The following is an 18,668-nucleotide window of genomic DNA, read 5'->3' as shown; positions in this document are numbered from 1 at the left end:
TGTCGCTTCCAGCAGCAGCGGATGCCATTTGCTCCCAATGACAAAATTTAAGCTTTCAGGAAGGCCCCAGGGTGCTGGAAAATGTATTCCTCATGGAGGCCGGCGGTGTCCCCACCACACAGACGCCTCCGCTGAGCTCCGCCATTCTGAGGAAGGTGCTGCATGCACTGGGTGCCAGACGAGCCACATCGAGACGCCCACACCCTGGGTGGCTGGGATTTCCTGGGACCTGTGTGCACGGCCGCCAGACCATGCCCCAGTGGAAGGTGCCTTCCCCATGCATCGGTATTTTTTTCACAGAAATGTTACTTATGTAAACATGTAATGAGTTTGTTACTTTTAAAATGAACTAATAAATATTTAAAAACTGATGGCAATGACCAATAGATGGGACACATATGGACAAAAGCTCCAGGGTCCTCAGTAGCTGGAAGACGGAAGTGGCCGGGCCACCGGGGCGGCCAGTGAGATTCTGCGGGGTCATTTCGATGGCAGCGTGCGGTTTTCTTCTGAATAAATAGAATGACGCAGTCTCTTCACTACGTAAGGAGTCCACAGACACAGGGAGCCCCCAGGCAATGGACGTGACAGTTCCCATCTTCCATACACACAGTGTCCACACAGACAAAGAGGGAGGGCTGACTATGCACCGCACCACGGCCCCCACGAGGAAACGCAGTGCCCCCCACGTTCCAGAAGCAGCACCACGGCCCCCACGAGGAAACGCATGCCCCTTACGTTCCGGAAGCAGCACCACGGCCCCCACGAGGAAACGCATGCCCCCCACGTTCCGGAAGCAGCACCACGGCCCCCACGAGGAAACGCATGCCCCCAACGTTCTGGAAGCTGTAACAGGAGCCACCTGACGGCCGGTGACACTGTGGTGACTTGGGAGCGTTGGGCTCTCTGGCTGCGGAGGGGCTGATGTGGGGGCCTGAAGGCTCAGCCTGCCCAGAGGAGATGGTACCATCCTCAGGGAGACGCTGAGGCCCCGAGGGGTGAGCAATGCGCCTAACTCTGCCGTGTCGGGGGCAGAGCCGGGACTCTGGTTCCGGAGGCGCTGCCCTCGCCAGCCTGTTTTACACGGGGTTTGGCGAGAAATGCTAACGCCTGGAAATGCCGGACTGTCACGCCAGTGGAGGGGTTGCCGTGGAGCCGTCTTAAATCTGTTTATTTTAGAGTTAATGATGGTTAATGCTCAAAGTTAAACTAAAAATCAGAAATTCACTTCTAGCTAGGATGCACAAAAAGGCGGCGGCTCCATGCTACCGCTGAGGTGTCCAAATCCCCGTCACCTGAGCCTGGGCTGTACCGGGAGCCACACGGGTCAGGAGCTACAAGGCAGGGGCTGCGGGGCTGCTGTTCGGGCGCACACCACACGTCCTGCCCTGAGGGCTCTGGCGTCTGGGGAGCCGGGCAGACCAACGCTGGGTGAAGAAAGCCCATCGCCGCCTCTGCTCACCATTAAGGGCTGACGCCACCTGACCCCACATTGACTCAGAGCTGCCTGACCCCGCATCCACTCACAGCCACCTGGTTTCCAGAGACCAGAGTGGGCGAGACTCATCCCTGTCACCATGGGTCCCTCGTCCCCCAGTAATTCTAAGCACATATGTAGAGCTTTAACACATTACACCCAATGGAAATAGCACATGGCACGAAAGACCTTTGGGAGGCTGCATCGTGGGTGCCATCCCGGCCCGAAGGCACCATCTTACAGCACAGGGTCCTGCCCGGGAGAGTGCTTCATGGGGAGGCAGAGGCAGCCCAAGGTCTGGCCAGCCTCCTTCCCGCCTGCTCACCCTCCTGCTTCTGACCACCTCAAACAGGTCACTTTTGTGGCTGTCCCTAAAGAAAGCACTAGGAAGAACCGTGCGTTTAGTTAAGGACAAAAATTGAGGGCTGTATAAATGTCTGAAATATTAGCACCCTTTCTGGTAAAATGACAGCATTCAGTTACAATTCATTCAGAGCAGAATTCTAGTCATCCATGGGATCAGTGGCAAACACCTTTGCGGGAGAAGACCCCGCTGGTCTTCAGACCCATCTGCCAATGATATGTTTCCTGGCGTCACTCCGCCAGTGTGCACCAACGCCGCGGGTATGGCTGTTCCTGGAGCTCTGCGCTAGGAATGCCGTCTCCTCCCAGGGTCAGCAGGTGCGGGATCTCCCCATGGAGTGCCTACCACCCGCAGGAGGGTCCTGCCCACCAATGCTGACATGGTGCCTCAAGCTGCTCCAAGGCAGCGAGCTCACCTCCGCCCAAAACTTGGGTGGGGCCTGGGTGGCAGGGACAGGAAAATGCACTTGGCTGCTCGGCCGGTTTGCAATGTGTTCACTCAAACCACAACAGCAAAAACTATGAAACGATTCTGAAAACCGGGAGCCACAGCGGGAAGGAGATGCTGCCAGACCAGCAGGTGCAGATGGTGGCTTGGTTCCCAGGTTCTGAGGAGCTGGGGCAGACACAGGCCTCAGGCAGGCCATGGCAAGGATGCCCCCAAGGCCTCAGAGCCCTGGCAGCCTTCAGGAAAGCACAGGAAGGCCAACGCATCCCGACAGGTGTGAAGCTGCACGGGGCAGAGTGTGAGGTGGCAGGTGGACGAGCCTGGCATGCAGGGGCACTCGGGACCCCCCGGCAGGGCAGAAGCAGTGGGAAAGCAGAAGCCGCTCTCACACAGCCAAATGCCGAGGAGCAAGCCCGGCCAGCATGGGCACCCTGGGAGTGCTGAGGGTCGGGGTCCACGGATCTTTCTGGAATGCCACTGGGCACGAGGGTCTCTCTGGGGGCCTGTGTCTCCAGCAGTCAGACTTCAGATCCAAGTGGGAGCGGGGAGCCCTCCAGGAAGAGGGGTGTGGGCCCGAGATCCCCTGGGCTTCCTGCACCTCCTGCAGGATGAGGCTGGTGTGCCTGGCAGGGAGCCTTGGTGCCTTTGCAGAACAGGAAGGAGCTTGTGAGGAGGGTGGCAGGCCTGGGCCACCACTGCCTTCCAGAGGCTCCTCCGACCTGTCTGAAAACTCCCCTGGACACCAAAGTGCTCTTCCACTCTCAAGGCTCAGCCCTCAGCGCTGCCTCTGACTTCGGGAAAGCCTGAGTCAGCTTTCTGAGGCTGCGTCCTCCGGCTCCCAACCTTGCTCCCAGCTGAGAGGCAAAGTCCACATCTGCCAGTGGAAGTCCCCTGTAGCTAGCAACGGTGAGAACTGCTCTGTGCCAGCAAATCTGCATAGAAACGCACACAAACACCCACACCCAGGCACACATCTCCATGCGTGAACACACACACGTGCACACACACCCACAGAACACACAGCCACATGCATATGTCCTACACACACACGAATCACACGTTCTCACTCATGTTCACATATGCAACCATGTATGCAAGCACACCTCGTGCACACACATCCACAACTGTGTGGTGCATGTCCCACACACATTGGCACCAGGTCTGCACATCCACGGACACCACGCAACACCTGCACATCCACGGACACCACGCAACACCTGCACATCCACGGACACCACGCAACGTCTGCACATCCACGGACACCACGCAACATCTGAACCAGGTCCGCACATCCACGGACACCACGCAACATCTGAACCAGGTCTGCACATCCACGGACACCACGCAACATCTGAACCAGGTCTGCACATCCACGGACACCACGCAACATCTGAACCAGGTCTGCACATCCACGGACACCTCGCAACACCTGCACATCCACGGACACCACACAATACCTGCACATCCACGGACACCACGCAACGTCTGCGCATCCACGGACACCAAGCAACGTCTGCACATCCACGGACAGCACGCACCATCTGCACATTCAAACTCAGGTGCACACACACGCATGCCTTAAACACATCCACACCCATGTGGACACACTGCATTTGGAGGTCCCAATACTCCCAGAAAGATCCATAACACACAGTCCCCGTAGGCCCCTCATGTGCCAGTCTGATAAGGCTGTATTTTGCGTATTGGAAAAAACCTTTTTTGAAAAAGATAACAGAATTACTTATTACTCTCAGCTGCTTGCTTTCTTCAGGTCATGAAAAGGGCAGGAGAAGGCGCAGTTCGCACACAACTGCAGGACACACAGATATGTGTGCACACACAAAAACACCATGCACACAAGAACACACAGACACACTTGTGCTCATGTGCACACACAGATGCACAGGTGCACACACAGATGTATAAGTGCACACACACATTCATGCACAAGTGCACACAGACGCACACATGCACACACAGATGCACAGGTGCACACATACACATAGATGCACACGTGCACACACGCTCGTGCACAAGTGCGCACACATACACAGATGCACATGTGCACACACATGCACAGATACACACAGACACAGACGCACATGTGCACCAGATGCACAAGTCCACACACATGCACACGTGCACACACACATGCACAACACACTCGTGTACACACAGATATGGTAGATACACTCCAGATGCACACAGAATGCACAACTCATGCCCAGCACACACCGGCACACACAGACATGCAAATGCACCAGAGACTGGGAGGGCGGAGATGCCGCCTTCCTGGCCGGGTTCATCCAGCAAATAGCATGTTTCTTACCTGGGAGGGAACGAGATGTCCAGTTCATACAGTCTGTCCTTAAAGACAGACAACTCCTTGTCAAACTCCAAGAGCTAAAGAAAAGAAAGAGCAGAAAAAGTCACATTGGTTTTCCTTGCTGGGGGCACATGTGTCTGTGTGCACCTGGGACGCTCGAATGCTTGGTGTGACATTTGCCCTTCCCAGAGCTGCCACATCTGTCACCAGAAAGCTCTGTGACGCCAGCAGGCTCTGGGGTCCGCCTGCTCTGCTGCAGACAATGGGACCTGCGCCGCCCGCTACAGGTGTGCTCTGCCCACCCAGAGACCTTCCTCTGTTGGGGATGCCAGAGAAGCACTCGCGCCCTCAGGCACCGCTGTGGCAGCCCCAGCAGCAGCCCCTCTCGGCCTCTCCTCCCTAGGGCTGGCTCCCCCAGCAGAAGGAACACAGCTCCTGTCCTGCCCTGAGTGTCAAGTAACTCTCAGAGTAAGCGATGTCAGCTTGGTGAGAACGGGTCAGGGAAAACAGTCCCAAGGTGCACAGTGGGGAGATTCTGGCAGCAGCTTGGGGGCAGAATGTTCATTCCCACATGCACGGGAGGCAGACAATGGCCTTGCCCCCGAGACTCTTCCAAAACAAGCCCAGGCAGGCATCCCCTCCCACCCCTGCAGGACTGGCCCCGGCCGTGTTCCTGAGTGGTCACCATGCACACCCTCTCCCGTGCTACTCATTAGTCATGTCCCCACAGCTGTGCAGGGCATGGCGTTGAGCCAGGGCTCCCTCAAAACCACACCACATCCTGGCTCTTCCTGTGACCTCGTCCTTCATCCCTGAAACAGGCACTCAGCAACCTCATGCACACAGCCATTACCCTGTGCCAAGCTGCTACCTGAGCCACCGGCCCAGGCCTCCTGCCTGGAGCACAGAAGTTCACAGCCCCGCTGCCTCCTGCCTCCTAAGAGGGTACGGCTCCAACTACCCTTCAAGGGAGCAACTCCCTCCCTCCAGCACCCACGGCCTCTGGGAGGGGCTCCAAGTCAGCTTCTCAGTGGGGTGGGGATGCAGTGGAGGCCTCAGGAGAGGGACGCCCCTCTTCAAAGGCAGAGCAGGGGCATGGGCTCTGGACCAATCCTGCACGTGTGCTTATGTGTACACAGGCATGTGTGTGTGCATGCAGGCACGTGTTTATGTGCACTCAGGCATGTGTGTGTTTGCATGCAGGCATGTACTCGGATACATTCATACACAGGCCTATAAACACACATCATCTCTAGGTCATTCTGGAGCTTGAGTTTGAGGCTTCCCCACGTCAGAGATGCAGCAGGGTCCCCAGTCCCAGCGTGGGCCCTGCTGGCTTCTCAGGTGTGGAGGGGAGGAGGCAGCAGGGAGGCTGCCAGCCGCCAGGTGCCATGTGGTTCTTGGCTCTGCAGGCACCAGCTATGAGACTAGGAGCCCAGATTCCCCCAAGGCCTGCCCAGGAGCATCTTTGAGATCTACTGAGAGTCGGAAAGGAGCCATTGTCATCCAGTGGCTTTCACCAAAATGCTGATGGCAGGTTCCCTGAATCTCTATGACACAACACGTTTTGAGATTTCAGGAAGGCACTGGCAGGAGGGGATCAGATCTCCCCTGCACCACCAAATCCTCTCATTCCTCCCAGCATAACTCAGACCTTTCAAGACTCCCAAGTGTGGTTTTTAAGTTATTTATTTATTTTTTGAGACCTAGTCTCGCTTTGTTACCCAGGCTGGAGTGCAGTGGTGCAATCTTGGCTCACTGCAACCTCTGCCGCCTGGGCTCAAGCGATTCTCCTGCCTTAGCCTCCCGAGCAGCTGGAATTACAGGCGTGTGCCACCACACCCGCTAAGTCTTTATTTTTCATAGAGACAGGGTCTTGCCACATTGCCCTGACTTGTCTGAGATTCCTGGCCTCAAGCGATCCTCCTGCCTCGGCCTCCACAAGTGTTCTACCATGCCCGGCCCCAAGTGTGTTTTCATATTACCACCATGTATGAGTCCACGAAAAGCAGCTCGCCTTAGCCTACAGGTTTTTAAGCTTTACACAAATGTTCTTCTTCCTTCTTCATCCCACCCTGCTCTGGAAGCTCAGCTACTCCTGGTTCTCCGTGGGACCCGCTGGTGGGGTCACATCTCTCCCCTGCAGGGCACTGTCTTCATTTTGGCCATTCTGAAGGCTGAGTTGGTTGCTGGGAGAACTCTAAGTGTGTCGGGTTTTCCACCAGCTCTGTGATCGAATCCCTCCACTTCTCCTGGTGTATATTTTTGTGGTTGTTCTGGAAACCCACTGCCACTTGCATTCTTGTAGGTAACAGGACATTTTTCCCACATTGCTTTAAAAATCTTCTCTTCATGTTCAACGTTCCGCTGTTTCACTCTGATATGTCTGCATGTGGATTTACTTCCATTCCTCCTGCTCAGGACTCACCATGCTTCCTGAGGTTTATGTCTCGGATAATTCTGGAAAATGCCCAGTCATCAACTTTCCAGCATGCCCCTCGTGAACCCTCACTGCGCGAGCACTGGGCTCTTCCCTCCTCTCTCAGCCCCTACCCTCCTGTCCCATCCTGCCACATTTCTGTGCTGCATTCTGGGTCGTTCCCCAGGCCTGCCGTCCTGTTCCTTAATCCCTTCTCCAGCCGTGTCTACTCTGGCACTTAATTCATCCCTGGAGCTTTTAATTTTAATGATAATACTTCCACAAGTTCTACATTTTCTAAATCTGTTGGGATGTTTTTTCATAGTGTGGTACTTACGTTTCTAATTCTGTCATGCTTTGAATAATTTACAATATTATAATTTGTATCAATTATTTGACGATTTGGCATTATTGAGGGTCTGCCCTGCCTTTGTTGTATCTCTGGACTCTTCCTATCTGTGGAATGCGACCTTTTGTGGTTCACAGTTTGCGACTGTAAGATAGTCTTTGGTGGGTCTTGATTTTTGGGAATTTTTTTAGCTGTGACAAAGAATGTGGTCCTCCCCTCCAAAGTGACCAACTGGGTCCCTGCACCGCACTGGCCTCCCACAGCTCGGAGTCACCCAGGGTGACTGCTCACAGCTGTCCTCAGCAAGCTTCCTCATGGCACCTCCAGGCTCCTCCCCACTGTGCTGCCCCAGGCTCCTCTCACTGTGCTGTCCCCAGGCTCCTCCCCACCGTGCTGTCCCCTACTAGCCCTGCAGTCCTCAGCAAGCTTCCTCATGGCACCCCCAGGCTCCTCCCCACTGTGCTGTCCCCTGCCAGCCCCAGAGCTCCATGGCGGGGATGTGGCTATCTGTCTTGTTCACCCAGAGCAGGGCCCAGTTCAGAGCAGGCACCCAAAGTGTCATCAGATGAACACAAGCACCCGCAGTGCACCACGGTGCCTTTCCTGTTCCCAGCGTGTGATCTCCAATCTAGGCATTTGCTTTCTTTCTCACATCAAGTTACTGCCTTGATGAGACTCCAGTAAAACTTGAAAAGCTGGAGATGCAAGTTCATAGCAGTCTCAGGGGCCTGTGCCACCCAGAGACATGTGACACCGAAGACGCCATGACCTCTGCAGGGCATACCAGGGAGTAGAGGTTGAACCAGACGCAGCACAGAGCCTGGTGGTCCCAACACATTTTTAGTCTAAGAACCCAAAGAGCCTGGCTTTGTGTTTTGCTTTTGCCAAATGTGTATTTATATCACGCAGAAGCAAACTCTTTCTGAAACTCCCCTGGAAACGAGACGCTGTCACCAGATGCCAAATTCTTTCTCTGAAAGTGGGTCCCTGTCCCCACACTCACAGTGGAAACACTGCCTGCTGCGTCCCAAGATGCAGGTGGCGGCCCGTCTGCTGCAGGGTTAGACCTGGGGCCTCTCCTCAACCTCCCCTCAGGAAGACCGCGGACAAAGGACTACCCAGGAGAGGCGCTCGGGGGTGTCACGAGGAAGCACACACTATGCCAGAGCCACCCTGTACCAGAGATGGGCACAGCGGAAAGGAGAGTGAGATGGGCACAGTGGGAAGGAGAGATGGGCACGGTGGGAAGGAGAGATGGGCACAGCGGAAAGGAGGGTGAGATGGGCACAGGGGAAACGAGAGATGGGCACAGGGGAAACGAGAGATGGGCACAGTGGGAAGGAGAGATGGGCACAGTGGGAAGGAGAGTGAGATGGGCACAGGGGAAAGGAGAGATGGGCACAGTGGGAAGGAGAGTGAGATGGGCACAGGGGAAAGGAGAGTGAGATGGGCACAGGGGAAATGAGAGATGGGCACAGGGGAAAGGACAGCCCTCAGCAAAGTTCCCACTCAGGTGAGACAGAACGATGGCTCTGCTGTGCAGGGCCCTCTGATGCCACGTCCTTAATGAAGTCGTCCTGGATTGGCATTCCTCCAACCTTCTGCAGTGACCCAGAGCCTTCACAGCTGTGGGGGACACAGTCCTGGACAGCACCAAAGTGCGGGGGCACAGATGGCCTCCTGCAGTGAGGGCTCTGCTCACCGCGGGCCCACAGCTCTCATGGAGCACCCAGGGAACTCCGGAGCCCAGAAGGACCATCATCCCTCGCAGGCGTGCGGCACAGCATCCTGGCTCTGGCTCCAGCAACCACCAGCACCCCTCAAGTCCTCAGCACGCTGATCCCCAGTGCTGGCCTGGCGCCCCTCTGGGCTGCAGCTGGGCCGGGCTGTGCCTGCCCGTGTGGGCCTTTGAGGGCCTGGGGCTGCCGCAGCTGCTCCACTTTCTAGAAGCAGCAGGTGCTGCAGAGGTGGGGCCTGTGCGCAGAGGGAGCAAGTAGCTAGAGCTCTTGGCCGACGTGAATTCATTTAGCTTCAGAGAGCAGAGCACCGGGCTTCCTGTGCGGTGTGGCTATCGCTCAGGCGGGTCATCCCTGCCTCTGGCCGCCAGGGTCCACAGCGTGGGTCTGTGAGCACGGTGCTGCGTGGCTGAGCACTGAAGTTGCGAGGCCGCAGCCCTGAGTGAGTGCCTCAGCCTGGTGAATGTGCCAGGCACAGTGAGCAAGGGAATGCACACCAAGGGGCACGTGAACAAGAATAGGGAGAACAGGGCCAGGGGGCTCTGAAGAGAGCTGGGGGCTCCGGGGATGCCACGGCTGCCTCCGTGGGCTGGCGTGGGCATGGGGCCGGGGCTGGCTATGCTTCAGTGACGCTTACAGTCAGGGCTCCTGCAGGGCAAGGGGGTCACTGATGCTTACGGCTGGGGCTCCTGCAGGGTGAAGAGGGCGCTGGGCCGCAGGATACAGACTGTTCACTGCAGGCAGCTGGACATCCCTGCGAGCCCCTCACCACCTCCCTTCCCAAGAGCGTCAATGTTAGCAGGAATGGGGGTGGCCGGGGACATACCCCGACCTGGAGCCCCACCTACTGGAACTTCTGGTGCTGAGCCCCTCTGGCCACCACAGCAAAGCATCGAAAGCCCCAGGCAGCCCCTAACGCCTGTTGGTGCAGGTTCTGGAAGCTGGGAATCCCAGGCTCGTGTGTTTCTGAACCACTCCAGGCCTGTGCACTCTTCAAAAGTTCCTGAGGCGGAAGCCACGGAGTGTGGCCACAGCTTCTCAGTCTGGGCACAGCCCATGAGGCGCCTCAGGGTATAAGACCCCTGACCCTCCTCTGTACACTCACGGGTGGAGAGATCCTTGCCCAGGTCACAGGATTCTGAAGACCCCTCACTCCCCTGGGGGTCTTCCCTGGTGCATCCAAGCTTGCGCTGAGGGGCCTGGGGACTTCCTGTCCCCCTAAGGACACTGCTGGTCCCTGGGGGGCTCCAAGTGTGTGGACAGGTCCTCACCGTGGCCTGGGCCACGCTGACCTGCTGCACACTCAGGGCCTCAGTCAGAAGCACACCACGCACAGTGCTCTGGAAATCAGAACTCCGCCTCGGGGAGAAAAGTCTCTGCAACACCTTGCCCTAAATGTAAACAAAGTTCCATATCACTGTTGGCTGAACCAATGATTTGCGTTGACATGGAAATGTGATGGTGGAAAAATTAAAAACCCAGCTTTCCAATCCTTTTCAGGAAGAACAGGGGTCTGACTCTAAGTGACAAAACCCGACCCTCAGGAGACGGGGCCACCAGATGCCGTAGGAGAGTCCCACAGCCACAGGAGACCACATGTGGCCCACAGCCACGGGAGACCACATGTGGCTCACAGCCACACCCCACACAACCCACATCCACAGATAGCAGCTCCCGGCCTTGCGCGCCTCATGAGAGGAGACAAAGGATGGTCTAAGGCTTTTCAGCAGCTCTGGGGGTCCTTCCTCAGCACCTGCCCACAGATAAGACAGTCCAGGACAACAGGAAAAAGCTGAGCTGGGGTGAGCTGGGGACCCACGCCATGGCACTGGCCCGTGGGGTCAGCCGGGGACCCAGGACACCGCACTGGCCCGTGGGGTCAGCCGGGGACCCAGGACACCGCACTGGCCCGTGGGGTCAGCCGGGGACCCAGGCCATCGCACTGGCCCGTGGGGTCAGCCGGGGACCCAGGCCATCGCACTGGCCCGTGGGGTCAGCCGGGGACCCAGGCCATCGCACTGGCCCGTGGGGTCAGCCGGGGACCCAAGCCACTGCACTGGCCCGTGGGGTCAGCCGGGAACCCACGCCATGGTGCTGGGCTGTCGGGCTTGGCTTTCCAGCCTCTCTGCTCCGCCGTGGCCCAGCCCTCAACAGCCACCAAGTCATCCGTCCAGGCTGTTCGGCAACGGTTCTGTACACACACAGTCATGTGCCGTGTAACGACGGGGATATGGTCTGAGAAACACACCCTTAGGTTATTTCATTGAGGGACATCAGAGTGCGTGTGCGCTCCATGCCTGGGCTGTGCCGTGGGGCCGCAAAGGGAGCTGGCAGGGCTGGAAGGGGCTCGGGTGAGCTGGTGAGCAGGCGGGGGTGAGTGGGAAGGCCTGGAATCAACTGGGCACTGCAGACTTTATAAATGCCAAGCACTGAGAGTAACAGAATGTCAGACTTTACAAATACGGAGCACTGAGACGCTGAGAGTAACAGAATGTGCTAAAATGTATTTTCTCGTAATAAGTTAACCTTAGCTTATTGTAACTTTTTTACTTTACGAACTTTAACGTTTTTCAACTTTTTGACTCTTTTGTCAAATAACACTTAGCTTAAAACACACTGTATAGCTGTATAAAATATTCTGTTTATATAGTCTATAAACTTTTTGCCTATTCTTTAATATTTCAAAATCTTAAAACATTTTTTGATAAAAATGAAGACAACGACACAGACATGAGCCTAGGCCCACACAGGGTCAGGATCGTCGACACTCCTGTCTGCCACCCCTGCGTCCCATGGAAAGGGCCTCAGGGCAACCACCCGCATGGAGCCTCATCTCCTGTGATAATGGCGCCTTCTTCTCGGTGGACCTGCCTGACGGACCTGCCTGAGGCTATTCACAGGCACCTTTTTTTATTAAGTAGAAGGAGTGCATTACAGTAACGGTAAGAAGTGTGGGAGAGGAAACGCAGACACCAGTAACACAGTCGTTTATTGTCACTCTGAAGTACGACGCGCTGGGCATCCCTGCGTGTGTCAGACTCTCCCATGGCTGGCGACGCAGTGGCTCCTTCCCACCAGTGCCGCCACACTGTGATGTCACAACGGCTACATCACACAGCGAGAGGAAGCTTTCAGCCCCATCATCAGAATATCGCACCTTAGTCATATATGTAGTCTGTTGTTGACTGAAACGTTATGTGACATGACTGTGTACACACGTACACACGAGTGCACATGTGTACACACGCATGCACACACACCACACACGAGTGCACATGTGTACACACGCATGCACACACACCACACACGAGTGCACATGTGTACACACGCATGCACACACCACACACGAGTGCACATGTGTACACACGCATGCACACACCACACGAGTGCACATGTGTACACACGCATGCACACACACCACACACGAGTGCACATGTGTACACACGCATGCACACACACCACACACGAGTGCACATGTGTACACACGCATGCACACACACCACACACGAGTGCACATGTGTACACACACATGCACACACACACCACACATGAGTGCACATGTGTACACACACACATGAATGCACACAGGTACATGCACACACATACGCCACATACGAGTGCACACGTGTACACACACACTCCTCCCCCAACGCACACCACACACCCTTACTTTGCTCTTCAATTCCTGACCAGGATGAGGAATTCCAGGCCAGGAGGATTTTGAGTGTGTTGCCATCTTTACTTCTTAGCTGCAAATCCAACCACCCAATGACGGGGTCCCTACGAGCAGCTCTGGGGATGCCTCCTTGGGGCCCAGGCAGAGGGGACTCCACACTGGTGTGTGCACAGGTGTGCCTGGACATGTGTCTGAGGGCTGTGTGTGCCAGGTACTTGTGCCAAACGTGTGTGTCCGGATACGCGTGTGGCTGGACTGCAGGGGGGGCTTCACTGTCACCACTGAACACTCCCCAGGCGTCCCCAGTCTCCAAGAGAGACCTGCAGAGCTGCGTCAGGCCCCCGGAGCCCCCTCTGTGGTCAGCACCTGCTCCTGGGTGGCCAGGGCCTCCCTCAGGCCTCAGCGCTACCGCTAGGGTCTGCCTCAACTTTCTAACTAAAAACCAAACCACCCCCACCACACACCCACTCACATGCACATGCCTGCTCACACACGCTCATCCATGCACACACCTGCTCTCACACACACACCTGCTCATATGCATATGCCTGCTCACACACACACTCACCCAAATGCATATGCACACATGCTCACACACATGCTGATGTATGCCCATGCCTGCTCACACACAAACATGCACACACCTGCTCATATGCCCATGCCTGCTCACACACAAACATGCACACACCTGCTCATATGCCTATGCCTGCTCACATGCTTGCTCACACCTGTTCACACAACCTGCTCACACACACACACCTGCTCACACACACACACCTGCTCATATGCCTATGCCTGCTCACACATGCTCGCACCTGCTCTCACACACACACCTGCTCATATGCATATGCCTGCTCACACACACTCACCCAAATGCATATGCACACATGCTCACACACATGCTGATGTATGCCCATGCCTGCTCACACACAAACATGCACACACCTGCTCATATGCCTATGCCTGCTCACACGCTCGCTCACACCTGTTCACACACACACCTGCTCTCACACACACACCTGCTCACACACACACACCTGCTCACATGCTCGCTCACACCTGTTCACACACACACCTGCTCACACACATATGCCTGCTCACACACACTCATCCATGCACACACCTGCTCTCACACACCTGCTCATATGCCCATGCCTGCTCACACACAAACATGCACACACCTGCTCATATGCCTATGCCTGCTCACGCGCTCGCTCACACCTGTTCACACACACACCTGCTCACACACACACACCTGCTCACACGCTCGCTCACACCTGTTCACACACACACCTGCTCACACGCATATGCCTGCTCACACACACACCCAAATGTATATGCACACATGCTCACATACAGGCTCACATGCACATGCCCACTCACGCTCATGCATGCCCACATCTGCTCACAAACATGCACACACCTGCTCATATGCCTATGCCTGCTCACACACTCGCTCACACCTGCTCACACACACCTGCTCATATGCCTATGCCTGCTCACACACGCTCGCACCTGCTCACACACACACCTGCTCACACACGCTTGCACCTGCTCACACACACACACCTGCTCACACACGCTCGCACCTGCTCACACACGCCTGCTCACAAGCATATGCCTGCTCACACATGCTCACACATGCTCATACGAACATGCCTGCACACACACATGCTCACATCCACTCACACATGCACTCACCTGCTCACATGCACATGCACACACACTCATGCATACTCATACAGGCTCACATGCATATGCCTGGTCACACACATCTGTGCGCACACGCTCACACACTCACACGTCTGTGCGCGCACACACACACACGTCTGTGCGCACACGCTCACACACACAGTCTGTGCACACACACACTCTCACACGTCTGTGCGCGCGCACACACACACACGCTCACACACACACACACACACACTCCGAGAAGCACAACCCCAAGCCAAGCTGTGGGGAAGCCGGAAAACTCCAGGAAGGAGGAGCAGGCTGGGGCTGCCCGAGGTTTTCGGTGGCTGGGGGCCCCTCCTTCCCATGGGGATTGAACGGGATTCCTCGGCCAGTGTCCTGCCTGGGTGGTGGTGGTTCAGGACTGCTCAGTGGACCAAGGCCACTTTCCCACCCTGTCTTCTGAGTTAGGAGGCCCCCAGTTTTGGCAGTGCAAAGCAAAAATAAAAGGAAATTCATGTGTGGTTTGAAATGAACTTGAACCTTCAAGCTGCTTAAACGTACCGGAGCCAGGGTGTGGAGGGATGCGGGCCCCAGGCTGTCCTCTGTCCTCTGTGATGCCCCCAGGCCCATAGGCACTCGCCCCCACCCACACTCACCAGCCCTGAGCCCGGTGTCTGAGAGAAAACCCCGGGGCAGCCCGGCTGGGAATCCCCGTTGCTCACTTGTGAGCCTGTCTCCAGACAGAGGCGTCCTGGCCTGGGCCTGCCTCCATCCTCATCGGATGCGGGCTCCCCGTGCTGCTCCTGCGTCAGGAACTGTGCCAGACACTCCGGACACGTGGTCTTTACCCTCTGGGGCCTTCCTGCCTACAGGGGAGGCAGAGGTTCACCAGACCGTGATGCAAATGCAAAGCTGCGAAGGGACCATGGCGGCCGTGTGACGGGGGGATCCTGTGGGGTGGGAGGGTCCCAGCATGTCCCTGCTCGGCTACCAGCTCTGAGAAGTTGGAAGGAGCCTCATCCTGCATGGCCGGCATGGGGGCTGTCACCCCCAGAATGAATTGTGTGAGGCCCCTGCTGCAGCTGGAACAAAATACCAGACAGGAGAGGTTTCTGATTAGAAACTGCATGCGCTGCTGTTGAATTGATAATTTGTATCTCTCTGAGATTTTTCACAAACATGATCACCAATTTTGCAAGGTCTCCCACATTCTTCTTGATTACAAAGTGAAGGCAGGCAGGGCCGTGTGGACAATGACAAAGCAGTGGCTGATCCTGCGCATCTGTCAGGAGCTGTCCCGGCCGCGTCTCCCGCCGCTCCTGCAGAGACACCGGCGCTGATAAAGGAACGAGGCCCAGAAAATCAATGCACCTGAGGCTACAGCGGTTGCTAAACACACAGAAAACACCTCCCTCCAAGAGGCCGGCGCTGCGGAAACTCCCAAGCCCAGCCCTGGGACAGCCGAAGAAAATTTAATCTCTCCAAATCCTCACCAGGGCACTCCATCCTGCAGCCCTGACAGCCACACTTATAATTAATTATACAATTTCGATGGGAATATCGACTAAACAAAGCTATAAATCATAGGAAAAGTCAATAGGCATGGACACATTCAATCATGTCCCGGCCAATGATTACTACTCTTAAAATACAATAATTATTTTCAGGAGCCAGCTTGAATTAAATTTCTGTCAGACGGGTACAAGACCGGCGGTTGATGAAGGATGCGATGGACTTGGGGCTGCGTCCGGTGCAGGCACATCCATCCTGCAGACGGAGAGTGTGTTCTCCATGGCTGTGGTGCTGTGTGTTTAACCGGACCGTGGAGATGGGCTGACCATCTTGACCCGACGTCGATGGGGACAACTCCCAATTTCTGGGCACGACTGACTCGGTGTGCCGGCACCCAGGTCAGCAGGAACCCATGGGGCGTTCCCGAAGGCGCCGTCGTCCCAGGCACCAAGCAGAGAGGATTTGAGAAGCAGGACAGCAATGCCGAGCCATCGGCTCCACTCACAGCTCTTTGGAGAAATCATGAGAAACAGCCTGGGAAGGCGCCTCCTGAGCTCGGGCCGCCTTTCTGCACGGGACTCCCGACGTCATCGACACAGTGCGTGGGGCCTCCACAATCACACGGGGTGCCTCGCGTGGCTTCAACCCCACAGGGTGCTTTTGTTTGGAATCAAATCCAAAAGTTCTCTCAAATATTCAGGTTAGTTTTCTTCTAAAGGTAGGAAACACTGTACAGCATGGTGGCTGCCAACAGCAGGGTGTGCTCTGTGTCGAAATGCTGAGAGAAAAGGAGGGCTTTGGACCCATACGAAAGACAATTGCTCCCAGATGCTTTGGACGCACCCCTCCATGCCGTGCGCCCGGCTCCACGCCGAGTGACCCCCTCCATGCCGCACCCCACTCCACGCAGCCCCAGCCGGAACCTGTCCCCCGCTACCACCCTACCTGTGGCCCATGGAGCCTCCCTCTTCCCTGTCACCTTGCTCCTTCCAGAACGTGCCATCTCTCTAGGCCGCCCTGGCATCCTCCTCCAAGAACCCTCCACTTTCTTCACGCCCTGTGCAAGGTACCTGGAGACCTCGCGGCACTGAGGAGCCAGCCCTGCTAGGGACCCCGAAAGCACCTCCTCCAAGCTCCGGCAGCCATGCAGCTGCGAGGACAACAGCCCTGTCTCCCTCCTGGGCATCCACCTCCACCCAGACACCTCCTGGGCGCCCTCCCTCACCCAGACACCTCCTGCGCACCTGCCTCCACGCAGACACCTCCTGCGCACCTGCCTCCACGCAGACACCTACGCTCCCCAGGCTCTCCCTGCTCCCCACTGATGAGGCCGGGATGTGCCACCTGGGAGTGTCCTGCAGTTGGAAGCACCCTGGGGCCCAAAGTCCCACAGGAAGAGCCACAGACGGGCAGTGGGAGCCACAGGCAGGCCGCCCCACCAGGCTCTGGAGGCTTGAGAAGGAGGGGGGAGGGGCTCCACCAGGCACAGGTGGTGGAGCTGGGGAGAGTGCCCGGTGCCTCCCACAGATGGAGCAGGAGGAAAGCCAGCCTGCCTGGATGAAGAGAAGAGGAGGAGACCTCAGGCTTTCCCAGGCTGATGGGGCCCTGTGGGGACAGGACACCAAGGCCTGACCCACCCCAGTGGGGAAAGGGGCCATGGGCTCCTGCAGCAGGTGAGAGGGAATTGGCACAGAAGGCCCAGGCACCGCGGAGGCGTGGACATCACGGGAGCCTCGGGCTCTGGGTTGATGAGGGGCAGGAGGCAGGAGTGACTTCCCGAGAGGACCGGAGTGTGGGATCTGGGGGCCGTTGGGGAGGCAGTAAATGCCATCCTGGAGTGGAGGTTCTGGACCTGGGACTAGGGGCTGGCGGTGTCTGCTGGGCTGGGCATGCCCCTCTGTCTGGCACTGAGAGGCTCCAGCTCTCCCTAAGCACTTCGCATGCACTGACCCGTGAGCCCTCACACCCCACGAGGGGAAACTGAGGCGCGGACACCTAGCTGGCCCAGGACGCTATGATGTGAAGGCAGCTGCACCGGCCTGGGCCCACCCGCCTGTGCTCCCTCACCTTTCACACAGCCACTCCCTGAGGACGGGCCGCCTGCCCTGACGCAGTGCCGGGGGGACCACAGCTGGCTCGGGACAGCCCTAGGAACCGACGCCGAGATTTCCAGATCCTGGACGCTGGCTCGTTGCACACGGCATCACGTGTGGCTTGGACTCGCCACAGTGGGCCCCAGCCAGGTACTATGTGGTTCTTTACGCTGATAAACATTTGTAAATACACCAAAAATGGGACAAAAGTAGACCACAATAAAAAAATAAAATTGTAAAAAGAGTGTGTAGGCCACCCCTCAGCGCTCGCCTACACTAATCCCTCGAAGGGAAGACTCACGATTTCAAAACCGACAGCAGGTCCAGCAGCCAGGGCTGCCTCTGGCAGGGGCCGCCTCTCCGTGGACTGATCTGAGCCTCACATTCCCACTGACGCACATCTCAGTTTACACACGTGTTCATGGACACACAGCGGCACACCCATCCCACAGATGCAGATATGCACTCGTGTGCACACGCAAGCACTAGCGCACACACACGTGCCCACACACAGACCCACACACAGCAAGTCTAGCGACGGGAGTGTGGGGAACCTGCTCCCTTCGGTCTCCCACTTCAGAGCGAAGCCCGA

General features: G+C 56.7%; 1 protein-coding gene across 5 annotated transcripts in view; it reads right to left on the bottom strand.

Moving 5' to 3' along the window:
- INPP5A (inositol polyphosphate-5-phosphatase A) overlaps positions 1–18,668 on the bottom strand; it is a 243,125-nt gene that overhangs the window by 11,112 nt on the left and 213,345 nt on the right. For all 5 annotated transcript variants that reach the window (XM_073019478.1, XM_073019481.1, XM_073019477.1 and 2 more), the window contains one exon: positions 4,618–4,691. In XM_073019478.1, the coding sequence (XP_072875579.1) occupies positions 4,618–4,691 (74 nt within the window). The remainder of the gene's footprint in view (positions 1–4,617; positions 4,692–18,668) is intronic.

This window comes from Chlorocebus sabaeus, chromosome 9, assembly GCF_047675955.1.
Source record: "Chlorocebus sabaeus isolate Y175 chromosome 9, mChlSab1.0.hap1, whole genome shotgun sequence".
NCBI classification, from domain to species: domain Eukaryota; kingdom Metazoa; phylum Chordata; class Mammalia; order Primates; family Cercopithecidae; genus Chlorocebus; species Chlorocebus sabaeus.
Note: the sequence above shows the minus strand (reverse complement) of the source record. Positions and strands in the feature narration are given on the sequence as shown.